This window comes from Bos indicus x Bos taurus, chromosome 13, assembly GCF_003369695.1.
Source record: "Bos indicus x Bos taurus breed Angus x Brahman F1 hybrid chromosome 13, Bos_hybrid_MaternalHap_v2.0, whole genome shotgun sequence".
Taxonomy (NCBI): Eukaryota; Metazoa; Chordata; class Mammalia; order Artiodactyla; family Bovidae; genus Bos; species Bos indicus x Bos taurus.
In genome coordinates, this window is record NC_040088.1 from 65,600,166 (window position 1) to 65,616,304 (window position 16,139).

Consider the following 16,139-nt stretch of genomic DNA (forward strand, 5'->3'; position numbering starts at 1 on the left):
TTAGAATTCTGTTTTCATGTTCTCAGTAAAGAATTGAAAGGCTTATCTTTTATGTACTAGAAGGAGCTGAATATTCTGCAGATTTGCTGGTATTAACTGTCAACATTTGCTCTTCAAATTGTTTTAGAAAGCAGAGTGAAATGAGCCAGTAAGAGTCATTTTAAATGACAGTCATATATGTTTTAAATAAAAATCAGCTTGGCCATCCTTACTTTCTTTTTCCCTGGCATCCCATTCCATCTTTTACTAATTGATGGAAATGATCATCTTTCTGTCCTGTCATGAGGCCTGCAGATTGTGTCTACCATCATAACTGATGGTAATTTTTACTGTGTATGACTCAGTACCACACCCTCTGTATCTAATTTGTCTACTCGAGGGGTCAAGCATTAACAAGTTACCTTCTTTGTATTTCATACTTACTCAAGTCAGAAAAGACTATCAATGTTTTCTTTCTCTGAAGTGTGTTGGTAGGATGCAGAGGGGAATAACTCTGGACCTGCTTTGGCTGTGTCCAGCCTACAGCCAGAGGCAAATGTTGAAAGAAATAATGAAGTTTCAGATAATGACGTCTCAGATCCATAATCCCTTAGCTATAATTAAAAATTTCGAAAGGCTTGATAAAGCTTTTTTGTTAACCCATTTGGCAGAAAAACTTGTCCTAATATGTATAGGAGGAGCAAACCTTGATCTGAAATGACATGAGGCTATTTTAAGTTTTTATTCTGATTTTGCCTATTACTATGTTTTTGGCTCAGACGGTAAAGCGTCTGTCTACAATGCCTACCATGTGGGAGACCCGAGTTCAATCCCTGGGTTGGGAATATCTCTTGGAGAAGGAAATGGCAACCCACTCCAGTATTCTTGCCTGGAAAATCCCATGGATGGTGGAGCCTGGTAGGCTACAGTCCATGGGGTTGCAAAGAGTCGGACACGACTGAGTGACTTCACTTTCATGTTTTGCTGTAAAAATATTATTTTTTAAAATTTTTTTGTGAGAGCTGCCTTAGACTCTCTTGAAGGTATTGTATAATATACATTATATACAGTATATGACCATTGCAAAGTTAGAAAACTCTGGATTTCAAATCATATCTAGATCCAAGGATTGTGAGGGATGTGGACCTACACCATAATTTATTTAACCTGTGCCACTCTAAAGGAATTTAGATTGTTTTCTCTTCTGATCTTCAAAGCTTGCTGGTGAAAGTAACCATGTACAAATGTCGTTTTACATAGGTGGAACTATATAAGTAATAAATTATATTAGAAATATAATTGCTAAGTCACAAATTATGAGTGTTTGATGGGTGTCCACTTTTGTAAGATATTGCCAAATTGCAAGACAGTTTGTAATCTTTGAATTTTTTATGTTTTTTTTTTTAAAGAATCTTATTAAGTAGTTCTTTTTGTTCTTATTAAAAGTAGGTCAAGTAGAACAGATTATCTATGTCACATGGGCTTTTTCAGAACATACATATTAAGTTTTGAAATCAGGAAAGAGCTTTCCAACTTTGTTCTTTTTTCAAAATAATTTTGCCGGTTCTTGATTCCTTGCATTTCCCTATGCATTTCAGAATTAGCTTGTCAATTTTTAGAAAACTGCCTAGCTGTTTTTGTTAGGGATTTTGTTAGGGATTATAATGAATTATAGATCATTTAGGGGAGTATGGTCAGCTCAACAATATTACCTTCCAATCCATTTCTTTAGATCTTCTTTAATTTCTTTCAACAATGTACTATCATTTGCAGTGTATAGTTCTTACACTATCTTTGGTCAAATGTGTGGCTAGTTTTTTTATTCTTTTTGCAGCTATTGTAAATTGACTTTTAATTTCATTTTTGGATTATTTAGTGGTAGTTTGTAGAAATACATTGATTTTTGTGTATTGATCTTGTATCTTACAACCTTACTGAACCATTTATTATTTCTAATAGATTTTTTGGTAGATTACTTAGCATTTTCTGTGTTTGAGAGTATGTCATTTGCAAACAGAGGCCATTTTACTTCTTCCTTTCCAATCTGGATGCCTTTTGTTTGTTTTTCTTGCCTGATAGCCCCAGGTAGAACTTATAGTACATCTTTGTCTTGTTCCTTGTTGTAGGAACAAAGCATTCAGTCTTTCAACATAGAGTATGATTCTAGTTGTAAGTTTTCATAAATGCCCTTGATCAGATTGAGAAATTTCTCTTATAGTCTCAATGTCTTCAGTATTATATTGTTGAGTGTTGGGTTTTGTCAAGTGCCTTTTCTGCATCCATTGTGATAATCACGTGGGTTTTGTCCTTTAGTCGGCTACTACGGGAGCAGGCAATGGCACCCCAGTCCAATACTCTTGCCTGGCAAATCCCATGGACGGAGGAGCCTGGCAGGCTGCAGTCCATGGGGTCGCTAGGAGTCAGACACGACTGAGTAACTTCACTTTCACTTTTCACTTGCATGCATTGGAGAAGGAAATGGCAACCCACTCCAGTGTTCTTGCCTGGAGAATCCCAGGGACGGGGGAGCCTGGTGGGCTGCCGTCTATGGAGTCGCACAGAGTCGGACACGACTGAAGCGACTTGGCAGCGGCAGCAGCACCGTGTACTATGTTGATTTTTGGATGTTGAGTAGCTCTTATTAATAATTGTTCATGCTTTCTGCAGCTCTCATCACAGGTGATATGGGGCTGCTTTTGTTGCTGTCTGGTGTTTCTCTAACAAACATCCATTTGATGAGAGGGATTAGGCGGTTCTCTGTTGCTTTCTTTGTTGAAGGTGCCTGTGAGTGGTGGGTGTTTCTGTATTTTACTTATTGTCAGTTTTTATTTATTTATTTTTTCTGGTTGTCAGGGGCAGAGTAAGGGAGATTCAAAAGATGTGTTATCATCATGATTCTCTGAGAGGGAATAGAGCTCAGTGTTGACTATAGAGTTGAAGTTTTACTTGTTACTGCTACTGATTAGAGAGATTTAAATAAGGCTATAAGCCTGACCGTTAAAGATGAGTGGAGATTTGATAGGTTATTTGAGATGCATGGAAGCATCCAGAAGGGACCTGTATAATTGAAAATAAAGCCCAGATGTTTGTGGAGGAAGACCACTGTTTTTGGCCAAGAGCCACTTAGGATGTCTTCAATATCTCAGAGTTATGGAAATATAATCCCCAGTGTCTGAGAATGTGGTCCAGTAACCATCAGCATTGGCATCACATAGGAGCTTTATGGAAATCTAGAATCTTAGATTACCCCAGATTTACCAATTCAGAACCTGCATTTTAACTAGATCTCAGGTGATTCCTATCCATGATAATGTTTGAGAACCTTTTATGTATTTACTCTCAAGGTATGACTTTGGGTAATAGGACAATTTGTCCCTTTTAGGTGATTGATCACATTAACTAATCCTTTTTCTTTTTTTAAACTCATGCTTAAAAAAAAAAGATTAACTTTCCATTTACTGTGTAAACACATAGTAATGTAATTTGTACACCTGAAGCCCTAAAGGTAATAAAAGGATAAAAAAACTTTTTAATGCAGTCCAACCATAATATTCATGAGTGCTTTTAGGGCCAAAGGTGTTTGTTTTCAGCGTTCTAATGTATGTAATAACTGTCTTTTTGTTTACTGTTTATAAAGATCATTCATCTCTTATCTTTACATTTTGATCAGTGTTAAAATAATTTATCCTCTGCCTTGTTTAGAAAGAATTTAAGATAGTGTTATCATTTTGTTGTGAACAGATAACTGGAGGAATTAATATAATGTATATATATTGTACATATATATATGTACAGTGTATATGTAATGTACACATATATAGTTGAAAATACTGTTAATTATATATTAACATTCTAACTTTTTACTTCAAGATTATTTTATTATTTGTGAATTACACAAGGTATTATTTGTAAATTACAACATGATTATGTGTTACAGCATAAAGTTGAAACGGTCATTTTGTATTTTAGATCTTGGTAATGTTCTAGCTTCTACTCCAAATGCCAAAACTGTTAATGGTAAAGCTGAAAGCAGTGATAGTGGAGCTGAATCTGAGGAAGAAGCAGCCCAAGAAGACCCGAAAAGACCAGAACCACGTGATAGCGGTAATCTTTGGGCGATGGGCTGATCACTTTGCATTAACTAAGATGAAAGGCTGTGGAGAGGTGTGGACTAACTTGGCATTGTCTGTGATCAGGGCACGTGGAGGGTCTGGACTCTTGACCTCTAACCAGGTTTGTTGTGGACCAAGAGGCTTCACAGAAAGTTCACAACAAGTTCAGGGACAGCCAGCCTTAAGCATAGGTGGGCTGATGTTAATTGAAAGCTAAGGATAGGTCACTCTTGTAAATGTAGTGCCTGAAATGCTGCATTAGAAATGTATTCCATTTATAAATATGCATATTGTTACCAAGGAGAGAAGACAAGTTAAACCCTCAATATCTTGTCAAGAATAGCATGGGTTCCAGAGAATAGGATACAGGCAGAGATTCTGATGAACAGGGAATGTTGGAATCCTGGGGTATTGCACTGGGGGGGCCTTGTGAGGAAGAGTACCAGTGATTCTTCAGGATATTGTTTTAGAAAGGGGGGGCAGAAAGACACTAAAACAAACCATACAGCTTAGTTTTGCCTTCACTTTCCAATAAAGTCTGACAAATAATACCTTCTTTGAAGGCTCTTTTTATTGGCTATGTAGACCTCTTAGTTTGACCGTGTTTCAAAGCAATTTGCCTGTGCCTGAGAGAGTGAAAGAACCTTGAGAGTAACTCTTGAAAGGGATTTGAGAAGATTCACATGCAACTGAAGCAGTTTTGAAACCAACAGTTTGGGTGAGCTCTCAGCATATAATTAACCCATTTTCAAAGAGCACCCTATCTCCCTGATCCAAGTAGGAAGCCCTTCCAAAGGATTATCTTAGGCTAGGGGAATGACTACCCAATATTAGAACATAGTATATAGAAGTTTTCCTACAGTTAACTTTTACGAATCTCTCCCTTTTTACATGACAGATAAGAAAATGATGAAGAAATCTGCAGACCATAAGAATTTGGAAATCATTGTCACTAATGGCTATGATAAAGACAGCTTTGTGCAGGGCGTACAGAATAGCATTCATACCAGTCCTTCCCTGAATGGCCGATGCACTGAGGAAGTAAAATCTGTAGATGAAAACTTGGAGCAAACTGGAAAAACTGTTGTCTTCGTTCACCAAGGTACTGTCCCCATCAAAATTTGTTTCTCTGGCTTCTTGCTTATGAATAAAATACTCTTAGTAATTTTAAGATATTTAGGAGTAGCTGAGAATTTTAAAAAACCTCTTATGAATAACATCTTAGGGTTTATTACTGTTATAAGGGTTATCTCTTTGAAAGACTGAATTAGGGCTGGGGCTTACATTTTTCTTGAGACATTTTTTATTGTGTTTTTATATGGCATTTTAAACTAAAATCTTGGAAATTTTTGCTTTTATTACTGATGTTTCTTTTAACTCATACTCTAATTTTATGACACTTTTGTTCTCAAGTCGGCAAGGTAAGTTACAGTCTTTTCATAAGTTAGGGCTCTAGGGATGAGCATATAGTATGTATACAGTCGGAGAAGGCAATGGCAACCCACTCCAGTACTCTTGCCTGGAAAACCCCATGGACGGAGGAGCCTGGTAGGCTGCCGGCCATGGGGTCGCTAAGTCGGACACGACTGAGCGACTTCACTTTCACTTTTCACTTTCATGCATTGGAGAAGGAAATGGCAACCCACTCCGGTATTCTTGCCTTGAGAATCCCAGGGACGGGGGAGCCTGGTGGGCTGCAGTCCATGGGGTCGCACAGAGTTGGACACAACTGAAGCGACTTAGCAGCAGCAGCGGCAGCGGCATGTATACAGTGAATTATTGACATTGCTGCAGTTCACTCAAGAAACCAAGAAATACCATTTCTTAATAGAACAACCAAATATGCATGGTTGCATCCCAGATTTAGGGCCCTAGCAGGTAGTCAGTTTTTTTCTTACGTGTTATTAGGTTTTTATGAGCTTGATCTGGACAGTGTCTTTGTAAAATTCCATGATAAAATACTTTGTAATCTTTTTACATAAAATTAGATTGAATTTAAATTTTTGGTAAGTTAAAATAAATCAACTTTCATATTTCTATCCCAATATGAAAATAATATAGAGCCAGTAAGTTTTGAAAATGAAATGCATTTTTCTTCAATTAGAGAATAACTATTCTACCTGGACATTTGTTTATATTTAGATGTAAACAGTGATCATGTTGAAGATATTTCAGGAATTCAGCATTTGACAAGTGATTCAGACAGTGAAGTTTACTGTGATTCCATGGAGCAATTTGGGCAAGAAGAGGTAAAAATAACATTTTTTTAATTGGTAAGTTTTCAAAGTGATATATTCAAATTCCATGCATAACTTCTGCTAATAACAGATGTGTATGCTTTTCACCACTTTGAAAACATACCTGTAAAATGTTTAAACATTTATATTTTGTTTTTTTGTGAGTTTAAAAATATATAAAATTTCTGACTATTCAAAATATTTAAATATTATAATTTATAATGTATTTACATTTATAAATATTCCGAGAGAGGTGAGATGGGAGTCAGAAGGTGAATTCCTTATGCTAGTCCTTATGCTATGTCTGAGACATTAACAGTCAAGAAGATTGAATAACTTAAATAAATCTGTTCTTCATGTTGACGTATTAGACTAAAATTTTGAGTGGAAATACTTTTTAAAATGTCAGTTAATTAAGATTTGGTATTGAAAGCGAACTTTGGAAAAACCATTAAAGTACCTGAATTTTATTTTTCCTTTTTGACAACTTTTCCTGGTAACAGCTAAGGTGGTTTTGACAGTTGTATTTATGCTTGTTGTTTATATATCCCACCCCCCAGTCTTCCTCACCCATATTCTAACACAGTTCCTTCTAAAATTATTTTCAATTTATTTAATTTTTAACTTCATTAATTCATTATTTTTAACTTTATTGAGGTATAATTGATTTACAATGTTGTCACAGTGTTTTTTGAACACATTAACTCTAGGTATTTAAATGTTTCTTGGATGAATGACTCATGAGAACAGTTCATTGCCAAGTATCTCAGTTCTTTGCTCATAGATGAATCATCTCCATCCCATTTCTTCCCTGCAGATGGGAGGCAGAAAATGAGTTGACATTTTTTAGAAAAATAATATTTTCTATGATAATATTAAAAAAAAAACCCACTTTATAAAGCCAGTAATTCTTCAGTTGTCATAAGAACTTGGTGATGTATAACTGTTTTCCATTTGTAGTCTTTAGACGGCTTTATATCAAACAATGGACCACTTTCCTATTACTTGGGTGGTAATCCCAGTCAACCGTTGGAAAGTTCTGGTTTTCCTGAAGCTGTTCAAGGACTTCCTGGGAACGGCAGCCCTGAGGACATGCAGGGCGCAGTGGTTGAAGGCAAAGGTGAAGTAAAGCGTGGGGGAGAGGACGGCGGGAGTAACAGTGGAGCCCCGCACCGCGAGAAACGGGCTGGAGAAAGTGAGGAGTTCTCTAACATTAGGAGAGGGAGAGGTAGGTGGTACTTGTTTTTTGTTCTCACTGCCTTTATAAAGGAATTAATGAAATGGAGAGGTTCTCGATAGGAGAGGCACCAGGACTGTCCCTTGGCAAAGGGAGTGTTGAGAGTTATCCTCAGAACATCTGACCATTTTCCTTTATGTCTGGTTCTCTCCTTTGACTGTACAGGGCATAACACTGTATTCTTTGAAGATATGGGGGAAAACATATCTATTTCCACATCTTTTATATACTTCTTTAAGGTAGCCAAATGTGTGTCCTGTCACTTCTTTTTTTATTTTTGTCTTTTGGCCATGCCATGCAGCATACAGGATCTTATTTCCCAATTAGGAACTGAACCCCTGCCCCCTGCAGTGGAAGCATGGAGTCTCATCCCTTGGACTGCCAGGGAATTCCCTTATAATGTTGAAAACTTACACATTATACAAGGAAACATATAAAAACTTGTGATATCCCATTTCTGCAAGGGTAAGGTAACACAGTAGTACCTTTTACACACTGCAATATAAAACTGTTTTGGACTTCCCTGGCAATTCAGTGGTTAGGACTCTGCATTCCCCGTGTAAGGCGGCATGGGTTTGATTCCTGATTGGGAAACTAGGATTCCCAACGCAGCTCAGCCGAAAAAAAAACCAAACAAACAAAAGTTTCAGTCTTTCTGAAAAATAACTTGGCAACATTTATTAAAAACCACAACAGAGTTGTTATCCTTTCATCCAGAAATTCTTCTTTGAATTTGTCTGACCTAAAGAAATCAACAGAAATTTGGACAAGAATTTATTTATATACAAAAATATTCATTGCAATGTTATTTGTAATCGTAAAAATTTGGAGTCATCCTAACTATCCAAAAGTGGAGAACAATTGAGTAAATTACTTCTTTGTCTTACAAATGAATTCACGTAGCCATTTCAGTGTTATTGGGACTGGAATAAAATTTTATTATTTAAAATAAAATTTGTTATGAACACACAAATATTCATAATATCTTTTAACAAGTAGTACACAAAATTACGTATAAGGGGTAATGCCAATTCTGTAAATATATGTGTTGGGAAAAAATGGATGGATAGATAACCATGTGTTAATAGTAGTGAGATTTCCATATGTCTAACTATGATGGCATTTATAAGAAAAATCAGTTAAAAACCTTTGGGAGGCTTACAATGACCAAATAAGAAAACATGGCTATTTGATGTAGCTCTCAGTACTCTAAAAGAAACAGTTTTCATATTTTTCAATCTTGTTACTATATTAGTAAATAATTCTTAAGAATGTACCCAAATATATATATTATTTATATATTATATACATTGAGTTGTGTACTAATTTATTAGGTACATTATAAAACCTTAGCAAAAAAACAGTAAGTATAAATGGAAGTTTCCACCTATGTCAACTTCTTTGATTTTAGTAGTTTATTTTGTGTACTTTATTATTGCTTCCACTCCACTTTGGAAATTTAGATCTCAAAGAAACAGGAAAAATGAAAAAAACAAAACAAAACCCAAACCCCACCATTTCTACTTTTATAAATATGATTGTTGTTGTTGTTTAGGTGCTAAGTCATGTCCCTCTTTTGCAACCCCGTGGACTGTAGCCCACCAGGCCCCTCTGTCCATGGAATTTCCCAGGCAAGAATACGGGAGTGGGTTGCTATTTCCTGCTCCAGGAGATCCTCTCGACCCAGGGATCAAATCTGTGTGTCTTGCATTGGCAGGTGGATTCTTTACCACTGAGCCAAAAAGTAATTTATTTTGGTCTCTTAAAATAGGGCACAGGATGCAGCATTTGAGTGAAGGAAGCAAGGGTCGGCAAGTGGGAAGTGGAGGTGATGGGGAACGCTGGGGTTCGGACAGAGGCTCAAGGGGCAGCCTGAACGAGCAGATCGCGCTTGTGCTCATGCGCCTGCAGGAGGACATGCAGAACGTCCTCCAGAGACTCCACAAACTGGAGATGCTGGCGGCATCACAGGTGGGCTTCTGCATTTGTCTTGTCTTATCTGCTGTTGATCCTGTCAAACAGTGTGCAGCTGCAATCTGCGTTAATCTGATTTAAATGGACCACACAAATGATACCCAAACCTTATTTTAGCAGCTAAGTAAGAATCTATTTTTAGGGAACAGGGCTCAGATGATGTTTTATCAAGAGGTGTATCCAAACACACTGAGAAAAATATTCAAACACACTGATTTGAATGGTTTTGCTAAGAAAGAGATTCTGGAAGCATAAAATGGTACACAGTAAGAGTTTTACAAAATGGTTTTTCAATGTTGAATGTGTGATTTTTTTGGTACTGTGTGTTTAATATCTTGTTCCTGTTAGGCTATTAAACACCATGATTGTAGGAACTATTTTATTTACTGCTGCTTAAGCATGCAGCCTCATTCCAAGTAGGGGGCACAGTAATTATTTGCTGTTAGATTAAAAAAGAAATCTGATTTACACACATCAGTGGAGATTAATGATTTTTAAAAGGATCTACTTTTGAAAATATTATTTCAGAAAAGACTGTGCCAAAAGCCAAATACCACTTAAAGTAATAGGAAATTTTCAGTCTATAAAATTAGGAGTACCATGTTGGAAGTAGGAAGAAGAAGAACAGGAGAATAAGAATTGTTGAATAGTACAGTTTTAGGCACTAACAGAGACTGTAGCTAATGTCCTAGAGTCCATCATTGAAGTGTCATCATTTTATAGTAAGCATGGTCCTCTATTTTGACCTCTTTTTAAAATGCTCTAGGGTTAATATACTAACTTCCCCATACTTTAATGTAAATTATTTTTAAGATGAAAACTTCTAAGCAGAGAGAAAGGAAAAATTATAATTTGACCTCCACTGTGGTTTGCTATAGCTGATCATGAATTTCCAAAACAAATACTTGGATATTGTTCACTTGATCTTTACATTTTTGCATTCTTAATGATCAGGGCTGCAGTTCTCCTCGAATGTTTGTAAGTTGGTAGTTTATGTGGAATTTAAGGAATTAAGAAATGTTGAGTAGGTAATTTAAAAAGAATGTAAAAGAAGTAATGGCTCATTAATTTAAGGTTTTATTTTGATAATTTTATATTTGAACTACTATAAAACATAAAATGCCAAAGATAACTATTTGGCTGGCAACTTTAGGGACTTTTAATTTGGTTACTGTGAGTTTCAGGATAATCATAATTAGCAGAAAAATTGACAATAAACTAATATTTCAGGCTTCTTTTAAAAGACAGGAAATAGGAAAAAAGTACTGTATTTTTTCTTTCTGTCAAAGCTAAATCACTGTTTGTTTGTATTTATAGGCAAAATCATCAGCATTACAGACCAGTAATCAGCCCACTTCACCGGTAAGAAATTCTTTTCTTAAAGCTAAGCACCAGGGTTTCAAACAGGTTACAATAAATATAGATTATATGATACTCTTAAAGTTTTCAAAATAATATTTACCATTTTGAACTTTGAGGTTTAAAATATATTTGTTTTAAAACAGAAAGAGAATCATAGACTTAGAGAACAAACTTCTGGTTGCTGTGGGGGAAGGGTTGGGGGAAGGGAGAGTTTGAGATGGACATGTACACACTGCTATATTTAAAATGGGTAACCAACAAGGACCTACTGTATAGCACAGGGAACTCTGCTCAATGTTATGTAGCAGTCTGGATGGGAGGGGAGTTTGGGGGAGAATGGATGCATGTATATGTATGGCTGAATCATTGGCTACACTATACAAAGTAGAAGATTTAAAAAATTATATATCTATGTTTGTCTTGTCAGTCTGAAGGACTTCTGAGAGTCTACATGAATTATGCTCTAAAATTATCTCCCTCCCTCTGCTGCTAAGTCGCTTCAGTCGTGTCCGACTCTGTGCGACCCCATAGACGGCAGCCCACCAGGCTCCCCTGTCCCTGGGATTCTCCAGGCAAGAACACTGGAGTGGGCTGCCATTTCCTTCTCCAATTCATGAAAGTGGAAAGTGAAAGTGAAGTCAGTCAGTCGTGTTTGACTCTTAGCGACCCCATGGACTGCAGCCTACCAGGCTCCTCTGCCCGTGGGATTTTACAGGCAAGAGTACTGGAGTGGGGTGCCATTGCCTTCTCCCTCCCTCTAGGAGGAATGAAATCTTTTATTGTATATTTTAAAAATTATGAACTAGATGTGTTTTTAAGTTTATACATGTAACAGATTGGTGACCAGCTTATTTTATTTTCTCAGAGACCATCTTGGTGGCCCTTCGAGATGTCTCCTGGTGCATTAACCTTCGCTATCATATGGCCTTTTATTGCTCAGTGGTTGGTGCATTTATATTACCAAAGAAGGAGAAGGTAATATGATAGTTTTATAATTGTAAAGTGAAAAAAGTGAAAGTATTAATCACTCAGTCATGTTCAACTCTTTGCGTCCCCATTGACTGTAGCCCACCAGACTCCTCTGTCTGTTGAACTCTCCAGGCAAGAATACTGGAGTGGGTTGCCATTTCCTCCTCCAGGGGATCTCTGTGCCCCAGGGATCGAGCCTGGGTCTCCTGCATTGCAGGTGGATTCTTCACTGTCTTAGCCACCAGGGAAGCCTGTTTATATTACCAGTTTACACACTGGTATATAATTCTACACAGTATATATTCTAAGTGGTATGCAAACTCTTCTACAGCAGGCAGAGCTTTCAGCAGTAGTCAGGGAAATAGGTCCATCTTACAGATGGATTGTCATACTGAACATCCTGTACTGATCTGAGACTGCGACTACCTTGGTAATGATATCTGGTGGGTTGCTAGACACTTGTTAGATTAAAATTTTTTCACTTGAGAGCATCTAAAGAATTTGCACACTTTTGATTCATGCAACAAGAAAATGATTGATTACAGGCATAAGTTTTATGGAGAAATAATGTTCTTAACATCTGATGTTTATTTTGGGCCCTTTGCTAATATTAAAGGACAACAGATGAAAAATGCCTGCATTCATTTTCTGTACCTTAGAAATATAGACACTGGCACTTTAGAAAATGTTCACCCTGGTGGTGGACTGTCTCCAGAAGTAGGGCTTATTCTAATTTGAGAACCAGAATTCCAGATTGGATGCCAGGAAGTAATTCAGATAAGACGGAAAATAATAGAATCATTGGCAAGTACTCTGAGGTTGTCTAGATGAGGAGTAATGTGAGGCCAAAACTATTGGGTTCAAGAAAATCTTCAGAGCAATTTTTTGAGACACTACATAAACTGAATTATTTTCCCTGGATGGGCAGAGGGACAAATGTTGGTCGTTCTTGGCCTCATTGATTATGTTTTTGTTGTTTTGTCACCATTTCTCATTAGGTCAGAACCAATGGGGAAAAGACAGGGGGTGTTTGGTGGTAAGATTTTAAGTGTTCTCTTATGCATGTGCAGTAGAAACACATTTTTTAAAAAACCTACAAATTTAAATAATTGTATGTCTGTTGTATCTCTATCAAAGAACTGACGTTTCTAATTACTGCACATGATAACAAAAGCAAAAACCAAATATTTACCCTTCTCTTACATAACAGGGGTAACTGGCTTACTACTCTTAAGTGCTCTAGTGAGAGTACTTCATAGTAGAGAAACTGAAAACACACGTGACCTCAGTTTAGTCTTCTTTGTTCTCTGCTTATGTTATGACAGTTTGATTTATCTTTATAAATGAACTCAGTAAGTTTTCTGATACATTAGTGTTCTTGGAATATAGTTGCTGACTTACAGAAACTTAGGTGGGATTTCAGAAGCCTAAGCTGCTTTCTCAGTGTCATTTACCCCTTTCTAAGCCATCTGTATATGTGTTATTTCAGCTGTTAAGATCTAGACCGTAGTTTAAATCCTTTCTTTTCCCACACAATTGATGTTTCTACTGTGATGGTTGGTTTCTATATAGTGTTTTAAATCCTAACATCCCTGATAACAGGAGGAAAAAAGAGCCAAACTGTTTTTCAGTAGGTGGTTATGCTGAATTTAAGCAGCTGGGAACAGTGGTGCTAATGGAAAGTGTGTATATATTTTGTAGTGCATTCAAGAATTCTTTTTCATGTTTTCCTTTGTTGAAAGTTGGGGACTGGAGAATAGAGAAACTGGGCACAGGACAAAAAAACATAAAGCTTATTACTTCAGTATTATTTCACACTTAAGGTTGAAGCAGCTTGTCACTTTATTAAAAACTGAAAAAACAAACTGTACTTTGCTTAGTCTTTGAAAATTACAGTTTTTCTAAAATGATTATTATTTTTTAATGTTCCTCACTAGTGAAAGTATATAACAGTCCTCCTAAGTATGCCTTCTATCTGTTGACAGATGTCTCTGAATGGGAAAACTTTGCTCTGTTTTTAATTTTCTGTTTTATTATTATTGAATCTGTATCCAGTTTTCAGTGTATCCTGGGTGTTTAGTCCTTCCAAGTTGTAAATTATTTAGTGCTGTGCAATTGCATTTTGATGAGATGGTGTTTTTATGTATTGTTTGGTTACACATGTAACAAACCAACCGGGGTTGGAGGTGGAGCCATGTTTGAATCAGAAATAAAGCTTTGGCTTTGAGGGGCTTTCAGTTCAGTTCAGTTCAGTCGCTCAGTTGTGTCCGACTCTTTGCGACCCCATGAACCGCAGCACACCAGGCCTCCCTGTCCATCACCAACTCCCGGAGTCCATCTAAACCCATGTCTGTTGAGTCGGTGATGCCATCCAACCATCTCATCCTCTGTCGTCCCCTTCTCCTGCCTTCAATCTTTCCCAGCATCGGGGTCTTTTCCAGTGAGTCTGCTCTTCACATCAGGTGGCCAAATTATTGGAGTTTCAGCTTCAACATCAGTCCTACCAATGAACACCCAGGACTGATCTCCTTTAGGATGGACTGGTTGGATCTCCTTGCAGTCCAAGGGACTGTCAAGAGTCTTCTCCAACACCACAGTTCAAAAGTATCAATTCTTCAGTGCTCAGCTTTCTGATGGGACCCGATGCCATAATCTTCATTTTCAGTTTCATTTCCAACTCTCACATCCATACATGACCACTGGAAAAACCATAGCCTTGACTAGACAGACCTTTGTTGACAGAATAATGTCTCTGCTTTTTAATATGCTGTCTGAGGGGCTTTAGGCATGTTTTAATCTGGCAGTTTTCATTCCAATCCTAAAAAAAGGCAATGCCAAAGAGTGTTCAAACTACTGCACAATTGCACTCATCTCACACACTAATAAAATAATGCTCAAAATTCTCCAAGCCAAGCTTCAACAGTACATGAACCGTGAACTTCCAGATGTTCAAGTAAGATTTAGAAAAGACAGAAGAACCAGAGATCAAATTGCCAACATCCATTGGATCACTGAAAAAACAAGAGAGATCCAGAAAAACATCTACTTCTGCTTTATTGACTATGCCAAAGCCTTTGATTGCATGGATCACAACAAACTGGATAATTCTTAAAGAGATGGGGATACCAGACCACCTGACCTGCCTCCTGAGAAATCTGTATACAGGTCAAGAAGCAACAATTAGAACTGGACATGGAAAACAGACTGGTTCCAAATCGGGAAAAGAGTATGTCAAGGCTGTATATCGTCACCCTGTTTATTTAACTTACATGCAGAGTACATCATGAAAAATGCTGGGCTGGATGAAGCACAAGCAGGAATCAATACTGCCAGGAGAAATATCAGTAACCTCAGATATGCAGATGATACCACCTTTATGGCAGAAAGCAAAGAAGAACTAAAGAGCCTCTTGATGAAAGTGAAAGAGAGTGAAAAAGTTGGCTTCAAACTCAACATTCAGAAAATGAAGATTATGGCATCCTGTCCCATCACTTCATAGCAAATAGATTGGGAAACAGTGGCAGACTTTATTTTTTGGGGCTCCAAAATCACTGCAGATGGTGACTACAGCCATGAAATTAAGACACTTGATCCTTAGAAGAAAAGTTAGACCAACCTAGCATATTCAAAAGCAGAGACATTACTTTGCCAACAAAGGTCCATCTAGTCAAAACTATGGTTTTTCCAGTAGTCATGTATGGATTTGAGAGTTGGACTATAAAGAAAGCTGAGTGCTGAAGAATTGATACTTTTCAACTGTGGTGCTGAGAGTCCCTTGGACTGCAAGGAGATCCAAGCAGTCCATCCTAAAGGAAATCAGTCCCGAATACTTATTGGAAGGACTGATGCTGAAGCTGAAACTCCCAATACTTTGGCTACCTGATGTGAAGAACTGACTCATTTGAAAAGACCCTGATGCTGGGAAAGATTGAAGGCAGGAGGAGAAGGGGACGACAGAGGATGAGATGGCTAGATGGCATCACCGACTCAATGGACATGAGTTTGAGTAAACTCCGGGAGTTGTTGATGGACAAGGAAGCCTGGCATGCTGTAGTCCATGGGGTTGCAAAGAGTCTGACATGACTAAGCAACTGAACTGAACTGAACTGAATCTGGCAGTGTTTATCAGGTTTTTAGTGTCATAGGAAAGAAGATTAGAGAACAGTGTGCTTGGTTTGGAGGAGACAGGTCCGTGTTAGCGATGAAGACAAAGATCTAAAAATCGTCTTAGGATGGGAAAAGTGTGGCCAGGAGAGGGCCCATTCTGTA

General features: G+C 37.4%; 1 protein-coding gene across 5 annotated transcripts in view; it reads left to right on the forward strand.

The window, feature by feature from the left end:
- Positions 1-16,139, forward strand: part of ACBD5 (acyl-CoA binding domain containing 5) — a 31,531-nt gene that overhangs the window by 9,863 nt on the left and 5,529 nt on the right. For all 5 annotated transcript variants that reach the window (XM_027560102.1, XM_027560101.1, XM_027560099.1 and 2 more), the window contains 7 exons: positions 3,949-4,083; positions 4,990-5,193; positions 6,234-6,340; positions 7,289-7,556; positions 9,337-9,536; positions 10,857-10,901; positions 11,767-11,876. In XM_027560102.1, the coding sequence (XP_027415903.1) occupies positions 3,949-4,083; positions 4,990-5,193; positions 6,234-6,340; positions 7,289-7,556; positions 9,337-9,536; positions 10,857-10,901; positions 11,767-11,876 (1,069 nt within the window). The remainder of the gene's footprint in view (positions 1-3,948; positions 4,084-4,989; positions 5,194-6,233; positions 6,341-7,288; positions 7,557-9,336; positions 9,537-10,856; positions 10,902-11,766; positions 11,877-16,139) is intronic.